Source organism: Astatotilapia calliptera, chromosome 12, assembly GCF_900246225.1.
Source record: "Astatotilapia calliptera chromosome 12, fAstCal1.2, whole genome shotgun sequence".
In the NCBI taxonomy this organism is placed as follows: domain Eukaryota; kingdom Metazoa; phylum Chordata; class Actinopteri; order Cichliformes; family Cichlidae; genus Astatotilapia; species Astatotilapia calliptera.
The window spans coordinates 29,940,662-29,955,972 of NC_039313.1; the positions used below are offsets into that span (position 1 = coordinate 29,940,662).

General features: G+C 37.7%; 1 protein-coding gene across 2 annotated transcripts; it reads right to left on the reverse strand.

Annotated features, from left to right (window-relative positions):
- Window positions 1-2,301: 2,301 nt before the first annotated feature.
- Window positions 2,302-14,386, reverse strand: prodhb (proline dehydrogenase (oxidase) 1b). 2 transcript variants are annotated; one of them, XM_026188405.1, is made up of 14 exons: window positions 13,514-14,385; window positions 12,479-12,687; window positions 9,459-9,493; window positions 9,214-9,363; window positions 9,002-9,066; window positions 8,807-8,923; window positions 8,556-8,629; window positions 7,966-8,047; window positions 7,147-7,239; window positions 6,569-6,715; window positions 5,066-5,241; window positions 4,263-4,361; window positions 4,068-4,156; window positions 2,302-3,052 (listed from the first exon to the last, which is right to left on the reverse strand). In XM_026188405.1, the coding sequence occupies exons 1-14, from the start codon at window positions 13,856-13,858 to the stop codon at window positions 2,862-2,864; spliced, it is 1,872 nt and encodes a 623-aa protein (XP_026044190.1). In that variant the 5' UTR covers window positions 13,859-14,385; the 3' UTR covers window positions 2,302-2,861. The 2 variants fall into 2 exon arrangements, with proteins under 2 accessions (XP_026044190.1, XP_026044192.1); XM_026188407.1 differs by lacking the exon at window positions 4,263-4,361 and having other exon boundaries at window positions 13,514-14,386.
- Between the last annotated feature and the right edge of the window lie 925 nt (window positions 14,387-15,311).

Below are 15,311 nucleotides of genomic sequence, written 5' to 3' on the forward strand. Positions count from 1 at the left end.
TGTTACGACAAACTGCATGTAAGGATTTTACAAAGATAAAAAAAAATTAAAAACTCTTCCTACTTTCTCATTCAGAATGACTTTTTTTTAACTATTTATACTTTACAATATAGTTTTGCACACTTCCCCCGAAGTTTACTCTTAATTTTAACATTATCTTAAAATTGAGGATATGATTAGAGATGTTGAAGTTAATGTGCATTGGCCTAGTTATCTATTTTGTGCACTGTGAGCCACTAATCTCTCAGTTTGCTGTCAAAAGATAAAAACAAACCAAAACATAATACTCTTGGATGGCTCAAAGCCACCATACTGTCACTTTATCTATTGGCATACAAATCCTGATTAGAGCTTAAGTGACGCCTAGAATGCGGCAACAATCCAATCTAGCCTTTGTTCTACAGAAAAACAAAACTTTTCAAAGTCACACCCCTGAAAATTGATGTTCTGTATGTATTTAAACAAAACCTGTCACATCGTAAGTAGTCATTATTTGAAAAACCCTGGGCTGTTGTGTTCCAAGCCAATGGCCACAGCCAAGACACAAACTTAGGTCCAAAATGGTAGAAACAAGAGCCCAAAGAAGCCAGTTATGTATGCCACACATCACATCTTGCATAATACAATGTCAACATTCATTATATAAAGTAAATTAGTCTATGCTGATGTTATTACATTCTTGTGTGCTTTTGATGTAGAGAGAACTGTTGCTGTGCTTAGAGCTTTGCTGACCTAGAACTTGGGTAGAATTTTTCACTTCTTAATGTGTCCTCTGAATCTACTCATGCTAACCAGAAAAACTCCACTACCCTATAAGAAGGGATTTATTGGCAAATGTATACTCAAAGGCACATCTTACATCAAAAGTAGACTTGATTCTTAATTAAACTGATAGAACACAGCAACGGTGACACCTCTGCGGTGCTCTGCCTCAGTAAAACTGAACAGCCACTAAAGTTTCTTCTGAGTAATGATTAATGCATCCAATTTCTGTGATCTGTATTGAGCGTAGCATCATGGGTAATTAAATGATGGTCTACAGAGCACCGACTGCTCTCATAAAATGACAAGGCCATAATCATCATGAAGCTTGGTTACCCTCTGACTCAAATACTAATTGCGCATCAATAACCAAGCAGAATATGTCACCAAATTAAAACCTCAAACAACTCAAGCTGTACAAACAGTTCAAAGCTATAGCATTTCCGTCAAGGACATCAAAAATATGCATGACTTCACATACTTTATATTCACATATTTAGCAATTTCACAAGCATATTTGGTAAGATACAAATTCAACAAATACATTCTGAGTTAAACATATTTACATTGTCAAAAATCAGAATTGCACAGAGTTGTCTAATGTAATAGATAGTGCTCCAACATGCTAGGAGGTATCTTTGTTGTAAGAGGTCCAGTCTGTCAGACAGACCAGAAAAACAGATATCAATGCCAGATTCAGGGGGCTTTCAGCCTCTTGAGACCAGATTTAGCTTGCTTTATAGACACCCCAAATGGATAAGGGCATGCTGTAGATCAGTCAAAATGGAGAAACAAGACAAAGTGCCCACATCAACAAGCCACAAACAACGAGAAAGAGCCTCAACAATTCCACTATAACAGAGACCCAGATTTAAACGTTCACTTCTCCACCAGCATGGCATCAGTACTCGGCCTATTAACCATAGAAACAGAACCACAATCACAGGAAGGGAAGAAAACTATTAATAGGTAGGAAACTATAACGGAGATACACTTCAGTGATAAAGCCAAGAAAATACTTAATCAACCTTTTAAGACTAATAGGATGAAATTATTGTTGATATTATTGTATTTGCTTTACAGTTACAAAGCTCATCATCAAAAAGATTGATCAAGAATTAAAAACTATATGTTTAACAATTACTTATGAGACTGAGCAGACAGATGGTTAAGAGATCTGGGATTGATCTGAATTAAGTTAAGAGTTGGATTTAAAATCAAGATTTGGACATGAATTGACCAAAATTGGGGAAACTTTCAGTCTGAGTATAGAACACATACTGTGGGCAAAAATATAACTTCTCCTAGTGAATATAATAACAAGGATGAAGAAGAGAGATGTGCTTTGATGAGGCAGTTATACTTCTTCATGACACATAAACTTGTATTATGTCAGTGCGCCCCAGGGCAGCTGTGGCTACAATGTAGCTTGCTATCGCCAGTGTGTGAATGTGTGTGTGAATGGGTGGATGACTGAATGTAGTGTAAAGCGCTTTGGGGTCCTATGGACTAGAAAAGCGCTATACAAATGCAGGCCATTTGTATTGTTTTAAAAATGTCAGTGCAACCTCAAAAACAAACATACAGTACTGAGAAGCACATATACAGTAGATATACCTATATAGTTTACTTTGCTAACATTTATATCAAGCATGTTATTCTTATGATTCCCGTTCTCCTTGAAAATAAATAGAGCAATAAAAAAAGATGCCCAGCCCAGTCTTGTTGACATTTTAGGAAGTCCTTCTGGAGCAGTAAAGTTGCCCATATGATGGATATTAGAGCTCTACAGACAGTGGGAAAACAAAATGAGAAATGCTTATGGATGTAGAGGTGCAGAACAGAAGGAGTGAATGGAGTGAAGGTGGATAAAATCCTGCAAGAGCAGAATGCTGAAAAACACTAGTAGGAAAAAGAAAAACTAGTGACCTATGTAAATAGTCCATCAGTTAAAAAAAAAAAAAAAAACAACTTCAAAATATAGATTAAAACAAGAGATGTGCTTAAAAAAGACAGCACAGGCAGCTATGATGATGGACACTAACCAAAGAACCAGATAAAGAAACCCTCAATAATCTTTACTAAATCTTTTGTTCTTTTCAGTACACTGGTTTGTAAAGAAGCTCTCCAGAGGCAAGTCTCCGTTTCAGCTCTTTCCAAAGCAGTTCCCTCTCCTTCTGGGCCCCCTTCATGAAGCCTCGGTTCTCCTGTGCTCTCCGAGACAGGTAGGGCATTACCTCATTCACTGGTCCATAGGGAACATACTTATAGACAGGGAAGCCTGCCTGGCCTGGAGTGAAACAAAAGAAAATGGGATTGATAAATGTAGACAAAAACTATTTCTCTCTTTATTTGTCAATATTATGAAATTCTTTTTCATAAAATATCATTTTGACTGACTAGTTTAAATGACAGGAGAGTATACTTTTTACAGATTATATTGGACAAACTCTATAGAATCACAGCATGAGCATCATCTTGATTGGTTTCTCTCACTGAATGTTTGCTACGATCTGTGTAATCAGACGAGACTGCAGTATTTGCACTGATATCCTCAGTTTACAGCATTTCTATTTGAAGATTTCCTCTCGTCTGTCAGTTAGGCTCGCACACTGTGAAACTGCTTTGCCAGGGCTTAACTCTTTAGCTCTGTCGAAATAAATGTTGTTTTAACTAATCCATCCAAAACATTATAACATGATACAATAAACTCTGCCCTGACAAGCACATCCTGAGTAACAGCTTATCTGAAAACTGAATTATAAAAACTAACTAAGGTACATTTGGTGCAGTAAGTGATGGACAAATAATATGGGTCTCAGCTCCAGTCTGCTTTATTTTATGAAACAACTTCTTTATTGTTTCAGGATTCAAAAGCAGTGCTGGCAGCTCCATCCCTCAAAAAAGCAACAAAGAAACACATGCCTGTCTCTTTACATCAATACTGGTCAAGGCCATGTCAGCTTCAGTCTCACATTGACAGACAACTGCCTGCCACCACTATGTCTAGCTTTGACTGACAAACAAAGCGCTGAGATCCAGCAGAGGCACTTCGTTAAGAGGACTGTTCAATACTGAGGTGTCTTGGCTCATATGTCATGCAGACTGGCTTCTACATGTGCACTCCTTGGGGCCTGTGAGGTACGTTTGTGCAACTTAAAGGTCTTATGACAGAGTTGAAAGCATCACAGGGTGTATGGCCTGTCTGGCTGGCACTGTCAAAATTATTCTTACTATTTATGACAAGACAGATTGGTACCTAGACATTGCATGGTTGTGTATTTCTGCTTCTGTACTTTTCTTACCCAGTGGGAAGCTGATTTGATCACACATGCCCAGTAGCTGACCAAAGTATACCTTGTTTTCTGTGGGAATGAGACCCAGCTCATTCATTCTGATTGAGAGAGGATAAAAATATAAGCATGTTTATACAGATGCAATTTTGTATGAAAGAATTATAGTTTTAAGTTTCAAGTTACTGGATACAGCATAAAATTTGCCTTGTTAAGGTGTGTTTCACTGTGTCTTCATTGTGGGAAGCCACCATTACATTTGCTTTTCTGTTGAGTGCAATCTCATCCAACACATAGTCCAAACACCTTGCACAAATACATGACACACAACAGGGACAATTTAGGTAGTCATAATAATAGGTTTGTTTGTCTTCCAAGTAGGAATTAGTAACTTCTTTTATATTGTTCACTATAAAATATGCATTTTTATTCTATTGTGCTTACACTGTTTCATGGCACATTGAAATAAATCAATTTCATCAGCAGATCACATTTATTGTAAGGTGTGGGACTACTTTTACAAACCTATACTCCATAAAAAATCTCTATAAACATCAAGTATTCACAGTATGTAAACAGAAATCTGGCCCTGTTCATTTGTTTCTCTGTTAGTAAGGCTATATTAATACACATATTCATAATCACCATCTGCATGTTCTGAATCCACCTCATGTTATACTGTATCCAATTAAGCATCCTGAGTTTTTTCTTCATTGATTACATTATTCCATCAAAATCTTCTCAAACTCTTGAGACGAAAGCTTGTTGCCATAAGAACAAGACTGCAGTAACTCCAAATAAAAGACTCTGTCCTTTGTGGTGTTAACCGGTGCCTAAAAGGTTGACAGTTTAATTCTGTTATTTAAAAAAAAAAAAAAAAAATGAAAAAAACTACAGTAAGCAGACTGTTCCTCTCTGAATATGATAAATGAGAGCTTGGCTAACAGCAATCAAACTCTACATGTGTAGATTTATGCAGAACAAACAGACTGACAAGCCTTGGCTCTTACCTGTGGTACATCCTATTGGTTGACTCATAGTCAGGGTTAATAGGGTCTTCATATCCAATCTCTTTGGCCCTTTCTCGCTCCTGATACATGTAGGCCCCACGCACCAGCTTGGCAGCAAAGTGCCAACCCTCACGTCGAGACAATTCTACATCCATAGTTACATTGTCATAGGCCTCCTGCAGAACAAAAAGGAGGAGCACCGAATCATGAAAATCAAGTCCTCTAAGTTTAGGTACCAGTTTTAAAACATGTTTTATATACAGAGCTGACCGCATTTCCATGTTTATTACAAGTAGAAATGTGCAATGATATACCTGCATTATCTTTACAGAAGGATTAGTCAACTTAATCTGGGTTACCTGTCCTATCTACCTTTACATAATAAATAAAATGACGTGTAAAAAAAAAACAAAAAAAGAACTATGGAAGACAAACTCTGTAAAACAAAACAACTATCCAATGTGGAGATGATGTATAGCACCACAGCATATCAGCACAATGGCAGGGCCGAGGGTGATGATTTGGGCTTGGTTTGCAGCCACAGGACCTGGACACCTTGTATTCTACGTATGCGGAAGGATTTTAGATATGAGCTCATTAGTTAGCTTGGATCCAAAGGACAAAAGAAAATATTTTATAAGAATCAAGGTATTAACCTCTCGATCAACTCGAGACCTGTGCCTAAACAAATGCCCACTAGTGAACCAAAGTAACAACCGCATAGTGAAATGTTTAAAAATTCCTCCAAATGATTTGAGAGACTGCAGAAGTCCTACAGAAAATAATGACTTCAAGTTTTTCCTGTAGGCGGCTCTATAAACTATTGAACTATGAGGAGTATTTGGTTTTTCACAGGATTGCACAAAGCTCTTCTTTTTTCATGACTGTAAATGCCAGCAACATAAAAAATAAAACACTCACAATAAACCTTGTAGTTATGTTGTAACCAACAGATAATATTCTAAAAATACAACTATTATGAACCTATTATGAACCTATGCACTTTTGATATCATAATGATAATAATAATGCTGGGAAAAACACACAAAAAATAAATCACCATATTTCCACCACTATTGTTTTCTCGTCTTTGTCGCGTCACTCTTTCGAGCCCAGCTTGGCTGACTAATAGAAATCTGTTTACATGCTGGCATTTGGACCTGTCACAGCATGTTTTCTTCGATAAAAATTACAACGGCTGTGTCAATGGATCTCATTAATAAAGAGAGGAATCTCCATCTGTTTTGGTTTTATTTGTTTGGGGTTTTTTAGCTATTTTCAACAACTGTTCATTGGATCTATTTCAAACACACTGAATATATTACTAACCTAAAGAAGCACATTGTCAAAACTTGAGGTTTCTTGTGAGCTGAGAACATGGATTTAATCACTCAGTGACAATAACAATCCTCCCATTCACCACAGAAACATTTTGCATAAGCAAGGCATTAGTAGAAGTTTGCAGCTTTGAAGATCTGTTTTTGTGCCCGCTGTAGGCCCGACCTTTAGGTAGCATTGATAGGTGTTGAAAATGACAGGCTTTTCTCCGTTGTAGGTCCTCTGCATCTCCAGTGTTAGTCTGCTAATGGCTGGCTGGAAATAGGTTTGCTCTGCATCCACCATCAAACGAACACCACTCTCTAGGGCATGCTGAAACATGAAAGATCTCATTATTTTGGTGTAATATCATCTAATATCCTAGAGTTTCATTAAAATAGTTTTCAAGGTTGAATTAATGAACATTTTTTAATAAATAAATGAAACAAAAGAATCAGTGATTCTTAACACTGTGACATTAAAACACAGTAATAATAATAATAATAATCCCTGTAATTTTTTTAATTATTATTATAATTATACCAGTGCAGCTTTTATAGACTATAGTAGCTATATACTTATGGGAATTATATCATATTTACAAGATTTACAAATCTCATTTAACCGATACACATAAAAACATCTTACTAATCGCATATAGTTGATCTATAGGTGTTTATTCATAGTAGTTAAACAGCAAATTGCCTCTAAGTGTGGGCATGTTCATGTATGGTAATCAGTCCTTGTGGCTGGTATGTAATTACCTTCGCCAAGACATCTACACGCTGTAACATCCGCTTCATTTGTTGCTCCTCCTCTACAGTGAACTTCCCCAGCAGAGGCTCCAGCTTACCTAGCTATGAAAACAACCCAGGAGAGAATCCACTGTGAGATACTAATAAACCAAATATCACACAGCATGACACCTATTAGTCTTCCCACTTTATGGCTTCTTCTTAACCCAGGGCTAAGTCATTCACCCTAGAAATTCCAATGAATGATGCAGAAAATCTGCAGTTAAAGGTTGCAGACTTTTAAGTAAATAAAACTCCAAATGGCTGTTTACTATTTGCAGTGTAATTGAGCTGATTGTGTTCAAGGTCTGGTTATAGTAAAATAACTTCAGATAAGAACATTTAAACTTCAAAAAGCACTTCATTTTCACTATAGCAGCCAGAGAGCAAATGACCATTTAGTAATGAAATCCTTATTTTAAATGTCATCACAATTAATTACTAATTTTGCTTCAGTTTTTCCAGTTGCTTCTGAAATGAACATATTACAACAGGGAACAAAAATAACTGGATCAATAACAACAGCCTATGGCAGCTACAGTACATTTGAATGAATTGCTTAGAAGTCAGAATTAGCTCAGCAGGCACAGCTGACACTTAAAACTCTCCTGCCTGCTACAACCTGAAAGCATGCCAAACTTGGAGCAGTATTATCTAAGTCAATTGTAGTCTCCAAGGAGTAATGGTAGAAATATATTTTAAGTGTTTCTTAATTTTGAAAACTGTTTTCTTTAATCTATTGTATCCCAACAAAAAAATCTCTCTTTTTCAGGATTCTATGCTACTGACCTCTACATTTGGAACAACAAGCAGATCCGATATCTTTGTTCTGTCATCTATTAGGCTGTTCCAGTCAAGCATGTCAATGCATCTGTCAGGAAAAAGGATGGAAAGTATTACAGGAACAGGGTTTTGGTGAAACTATTACCAGTATCTTTTTGTTACCAGAATCTTTTTTGTTTTTTTTGTTTTTTTGTCTTACTGGCCACTTTGTGGATAATTATGTTTTTAAAGTCAAAGACATATTTATAGCTACCCCCTTTTTATTATTAATCATTACTTTTATTACTTGCCGAACTTTGTCAGGTTAGCAGAAAGGAAAGTGATGATTATTTCTTCCATTTTTTAGAAGTAGTAACATATATTAAAGGGATCGTATTTTATAGTATTAAACATTGTATAAAATAAATTATCAAATGCATGAACTAAGAATATCTTCCTTAGTTTAATTTACTTTTTGAAATTAATATTAGTTTAAAATTTCCATACAATTTTTTTTCATGAATTACTTCTTCTGCAAAACTGCTTCACAACTAATGAAATATTTCTCTGTGTCAACACGTCTTTTATAACTATTTGAGAAGTCCGGTCTCGCTTACCCTGTCGAGTCCTCTTTCCTTCCTGTAAACCAGCCATAGAAGTCACCATTTGCACCCAGTTTGGTCATGAACTCCTATGAGAATACAGAGATTTAAAGTTCTGCACAACACACACTAAAAACATGTCTTGCATTATCCCAGTTGTGCATTTATGGAAATGTAAAACCTATCTGACATGTTTAGCACATATTACACAAGTATCACCATAATTCATCAATGCGAAAAACATGGAAAAAGAAAAAAAATACTACCTGCAGTTGTGTAAGCTCCAGCCTCTGCTCTAAGGCCTCCAAGCCATCTTTACCCTGCTGTGACGCTAGGAAGGTGAAAAACCGCCGCCATTTCACCAGCACCTCTGAGAACTGGAGCTTTTGTAGAAAGAAAGTAGTGTCATTCAGCAAAACTAAAAGCTTACACTGACTTTTTCATCGCTCTTTAGTGCCTACCAGAAACTGAGGTCGTCCTAGTGCAGTCATTTTGATGGCAGAAAAACCATCCATTGAACTCCCACCTACAAGTGGCACATAACATTAAAATAAATGAAATGACAAAAAACTAAAGATAACAGTGTGATGGTACGATAGAATGATGTCTGGTGTCATAGACTACAACTTCAATGCAAACACATACAAGTGTGGCTTCTCCTGTGTTTGCCTACCAGACGCTTTGATGCATTTGATAAAGGTTTCCATATGTTGGTCACATTTGGCCTCGTCAGCATAGAAATATGTGCGGGCTCCGGTCACTCCCCCACGGCGGTCGCTGAATTGTTTGTGCGCTTGATATTTTCTCTCTCTGTGGTCCTTGCCTGTGAGTGAAAAACACATTTGCATATCATTACTTTTGATTACATCTCACAGTACAGTTTGTCCACAAATGAGGGGGAAAAATAAGGCAGCTTACCTATGTTCTCTTTCTCTGCAGCAGACACACATGAGCTAAAACAGAAGTTATATGAAAGGATAAAAGATCATGGTCATGAATTTAGGCAACTTCAAAAATGTGAAAACTTGCACTATTTTCTGTGAACATTGTGGCCTTGTGGCAGTGGCATGCTCGAGGCTGCAATTGTGTTTACTGATGCTTTGCTGAATTTCTGCTGCTCACCCTCTGCAGAGGGGAGTTGCAGCATCACTCCACACTTGACCTATTCCCCCCTCATCATAAGGCACAGGGGAGCTCATGTAACCAAACAGATGACTAAACAGTAAGCATCCTGGACATCAGAGACATCAAGAGGCTTCAAAGCCAGGAAAACTAAAGGGAGCCATATTCTTTTAACTTTGCTTGCTTTTGACAGGGACTCTTTTTAAAAGCAAAATCTACAATGGAGTCCATCTGACATGGTCTAAAAGTGTACTATTTTAAATGTTGTTTTTTTTCTTTTGTCCTTCCCTTGCATGATAGTGTTTTATATACAATCTGCTTATGCTTAAAAATGAGAGATTTACTATTTCCTAGATTTTTTTTTTTGCTGTCGTTCAGATACTATTGATTGATTTTCAGCCCTAAAAAATAAGACGCCAAATCTCCAAAAATTAAATTGAATTAAACAGCTTCAGTGGACAGTGTCTGTGTCAAATAACATTTGTGTTACGCTCTCTGTGTCACATTTGGGATATATTTTATCGCCAGCACAAAACACTGGCACCCAGCTGCTTTAAAAAGCATGCAAGCCTTCAAAAGCGTGCATTTGTCAAATCTAAAGTGTAAAACTGGGAATGTATTTTTAGTATAGATGGTCTACACATCCAAAGGCTGTCACTGTAAATATCATGCGTTCAACATCAAGCTAGGATTTGCTTCTGTTCCTTATACAGCATCTTCCTTCTTTTGGAAGAAACTGACTAATGTTGTTGCTATCTTGACATATGACTGGAGAACTTGTCAAACCTGCTGTCTCAGATCAAGCTGGCTTAATGTGCCTTGTCCTACAGTCTCAATGTTTGAAGGTGTATGTTTGGCAAACAATATCTTTCTAGGCTCAGATTTGATACCTCGCTTGATGTTTCTAAGCAGGCATCCCCCAACACAAAGGATATCAAAGCTGTGCCATGACATCTTGTTACTAGTGATGAGGTCTAAAAAATATATGCAGTTAAAATAAAAGGGAGTTTATAGCAAAGAGCTTACCTAGAAGTTTTATCACTTTACAGAATGTGATAGGATGACAAAAAATTATGTCTGGCTCAAGATGTTATCACTGTCAGCTGTTACTCTATGTCAACAGACTTAACCATAAGATACCTGACTAGAGGTAGCCCCATTTATTCATCACATCTGAGCTTTATAAAACTAGAGAAATTCTGAGAGTTAGAAAAGGTCAGTCTTTTTTCCTCAATATTAACTTTTTTGCTAAGTATATCTGACAAGTACATTTGTCATTTTTACTTCAAAGAAAAAGGAATCAAAATATTCCCTTTTCTCTACTGATTTGTCTCTGGAACATCTCCAAAGGGGACCAAAATGGCACTCGTGCATTACTCATAATGCATGAATGCCCAAAGCTGAAACTAAAGTAAAAGTCCTGCTATTGCCCACAGAGATACTGCTTGCAAAAGGTTTGCACTGTTGTCCAAGTTTACATCATCTCACAGATCACTTAGGAATCCCGTCACACGAGCTGCACGAGGCAATACCTAGCAAGTGAGAAATTCTCTTCAGCCAGCCAATTGCACACTAGAAAGCCACAAGTATGCCAACAATTCATGGTGTAAAGAAGATCGACCTCCTGGCTAAAATAAAAACACATCTATATTTGGTATTAAACTACAAGAAAATGCAAAAAAATGTGCTTTTGCTTTGTGTTGTTTTTTTAATCTGTAATATGTGTAATACAGACAAGCATAGCCTGAATTCAATGTGTCTTTGACAGTAATGGCATGCAATTTTGGGCCTGAACCAATTGTGAAATTCTAGGTCAATACTGATATGTAAATAAAAAAAGGGTATAGATGATTTTTTTTGTATTCCCCATTTTGTGCAACAGGGGAAAAAAATCATTATCAAGAAATAAATTTTTTGAGTTATTTCCTCCTTCACCACATTATAGCTGTTCTCACAAATGAATTCCAGGTTAAGTTAAGTCAGGGCACTGTCCACAATTGCCCTGCATCCTGTACAGCATAACAGGAGATAATACCAATCAGAAGTGTTCATAAAACTGAAATTACTCACTTTGGTTTAGGTGAGAGCTGCTGCATGGGTAAGCAATTGTCTGTTCTATTCTCAGATGGATGCATTAGACATTACACCGACATTTTACCAGGGCGCTGGCAGGGTAAAAACTGTTAAATGTGCAATTCAGCTGCGTCAACCACTTGTTTTCTCACATACATCTCCACTGGGTGGTTTTGATAAACGTTCAGGGCTGCAGTACAGGTGTGAAAACAAACAAATTAGGGACAAGGGATCCAAGAAATTAAGACTAGAACATTATTAGGACACAGCAAATATCAGCCACTGCAATAGTTGAAGGTCATTTAAAATTAATAAGCTGATGGCAGTCGGCAAAGCAAATACTGCCTAATATATTGGTACATCACTGTGTAATACCTTTGACCTTATCCAACCACATCTGGTTGGATAAGGTCAAAGGTATTACACATTACAAAGGTGAGGTGTGGGGGGGCTGGAGCCTATTCCAGCTGACACTGCGCAGGAAGCAAAGAACAGTCTGGACAGGGCACCAGTCTATTACCCATGCTAACACATTCCAAACCTTCAACCAATTTAGAATTACACATTCATCTCTGGTGCATGTCCTTGGACAGTGGAAAAAAAAACCGTGAGCCCAAAGATGTGCACGTTAGGCAACAAGCATGTCAAAACCCAAAACCTTCCTTCTGTGAGGCAACAATGGTTATCACTGTAACGGGGTTGAGTCTATTGTATTATTAAGTAAAGCAATAGAATTTTCATACTCCATTTCTTTCCGCTCCGCTTCCTCCTGACTGATGTCTTCCTCAACACTATAGTCCAGGACAGAGCCAACGCCGTAGGAGTGGTTCTTCTGAATCAGTGGCTTGATGTCATTGTGGTCCTCACCAGCCACAAACTGACCATAAAATGTCATCTTCATGAACTGGTCAAAGGTTTTCTGGCCTAGAATCTTCTTAGCCAGATCCATTACCTGGGCAAAAAGGGAAGGACATTACATACATTACATTTCTGATTAGTAATTCTAATATGTTTTGGGCTTTCATCATGTCTTTTACATCGTCCCCATTGATTATGTAAATATGTGTGCCATGCTGGATGTGTTTTAATGCACTCTACTCCCATGTATATAACACATTTGCTTAAAAGTCTTAGATGAATGGAAACTGCCTTGTGCCCTGATAGATTTATACAGCAGCCTGTATGCTAACAGTACACTACAATAACAGGACAGCTGAGGTTATGTAACATGGACTGGATAGCTGAAAAACAGGTTGCAACTTGAGAGGTGTGCATTGCATTTAAGGGTGGAGCGGAAACTGTTAGGCCTGTCTTCATATGAGAACATATATAGCCTACAGTGCATTACTTTACATACAGCCTATGGTTGAGATTTGATCAGCTGACAGAACTTTTGTTTACCTTCAACGCTACTTATGGCTGACATAAATGGGAATATTCCCATATTGTTTGAAAAGAAATTGTCAACATCACTGTCAATGCTATATCTATTAGTAAAAAATAACATAGTAGCAATTAAATTGTATTATATAGTATATAATATAATATTGTATTATACTATACAATTTATCGTCCAGTGACTTGCTTACACCTGTTTTCTTTGATTGTGACATCTCATTTGCTTGTTATGCGAACGTTTCACATAGAATTCAGTATTTATGCTCAACTTTATTTTTAAAAAACTGTAATTAGAAAGTGATCTGAACACCTAAAGGCACATTAACAAACAGACTTCGTGTTAAATTGCCGGGCTGCGCGGTGAGATAGCGCCTCATTACCTCTTTGTTCTTATCAACCAGGAAGTCATATGAACAAAGTTTGAAAACCACCAAACTTCTGAGAAGCTCTAATGAGTCTTTGCTCTTGTAAGCCTCCCGGGTCTGCTCAAAGTCTACGGAGATCTCATTAGCAGCGGCGGCGGCGGTGCCTTCTCTCCTTCTCCCTCCTCTCCCAGACAGTCCGGGACACTCTGACCCGCCGCGGCTTCTGACACCGTCATGCTCCGTCTGGGCCGTCGAACTGGAGGTCACGGTGCAACGTACTGCTCGGTTTAAGACTAACCGTTTAAAGTGGATGTCCGCCCTCGCCCGTTTGAGGGCTGGCACGGTTTTGACGTAAAACATCAGCGGATAGCTGGCCCGGGTATCAGCGCTGAGGTGAAGCTAGCACACCAATAGTGTTTGCTAGCTGCGCGTGCCCAACTGTAAACAAACTCGGGCCCGAACGGGCACATTATCATCACTTGGTTGGTGGTTTGAGACGGTGACGCACTCACGGCTTCCTTCCCGAAGTTTCCCGCATCTCTCCACCAGCGCGTTTTTTTTTCTTCTTTTTTTTGTGAGCACGTTGCGTTGTTGTGGGTATTTTTTTAATTGGCAATGCTGTCAACTTCCGCAGAAAACACGAATTACCATGACGTGTAGAGGTACAAAAAAAATGCTTGTATTACATTCCACTTCACATTAGGTATTTTCCTAATAAACATTTTGTTTACTATGTTAGACTCAAGGATTAAATGGCAATTTCTTAGGATATAACTTAAAACATTAAAATAAGCTATATTGGTATTTCTTCAGCTTCTGCAGTTGAATTTGCCATCACTTTGGTATAGCTAAATATATCGCTTCGGCCTCCTTCCTCTGCTTGTTCTCAACTACTACGTCCGGTATCTGGAAGTCACACAGGTCATTCTTATCCAACCTTGGGGGCGTATCCCATTTTGACCTCGGGACTTTCAAGGCCATACACTGCGCAGATGAACTATGTCAGCCACTTGGTTATGTAGTTGCATGTATGCACTGTCTGCTAGCATCGTGCAACAACACCGTCTGCATACATAGATAAATAGTACCCATATGTTATTATCCAAATTATATTAAAAAATTATGCTTTATTATGAAATGGGCGCATTGCACGATCATGATCATGTCAGACCTTTACTCAAGTTTTCTTGGATAAAACTTTGTTTTATCACCTGTAAATTAGTATCCATTTGGGCGTTTCCATCCTTTCAGCAGTTGTTTTCCATTTTTCGACGAAGCAATATGTTGTAAATGTGTAGGACACAACTTAGTCAAAATTAGGTTCACAGAAGACACTGCTATATAGACAAGAATGTGAAATGCGTATAGTGCTGCAGTTTGTTAAAATGAATTCATGGATACAAAATCACTCATACAAAAGTGATATGTTCAACTTACGTGCGACGCACTTAGAGGATTTAATGCAGGGTACTGTCTATCAGCATCACTACGTTCATGTTGACAGATGGGGGAGCTATTGTCTCAGTTGTGGGTAATACACTGCTGCCCCCTGAAGCCGCCACACAAAGGCTCACACAATAATAAAAAAAAAAAACCAAAAAGAAACCCAACTACTTTAAAATACGGTTTGGTTGAAATGCGTAGTCTTCTATAAATTATACTTATAAATCTGATAAGTCAACGTCTAAGATGATCTATGTACATAACTTTTGTTAATAAATATAATATTTCCACTAAATGTCATCAATATAGGTAATTACCTCTACTGTTTGTTAAAATCTAAGAACGGAGCACAGTACATTTTTTCTTTATT

Excerpts from the sequence above, each read along its gene's own strand:
- prodhb (XM_026188405.1), bottom strand. The coding sequence starts at position 13,858 with ATGTTTTACGTCAAAACCGTGCCAGCCCTCAAACGGGCGAGGGCGGAC. Across the intron at positions 9,494-12,478 it reads GCGGAGCGGAAAGAAATGGA|CTCATGTGTGTCTGCTGCAG; the intron begins GTATGAAAATTC and ends CTTCTGTTTTAG. Across the intron at positions 4,157-4,262 it reads GTGAAACACACCTTAACAAG|AATGAATGAGCTGGGTCTCA; the intron begins GCAAATTTTATG and ends TCTCTCAATCAG.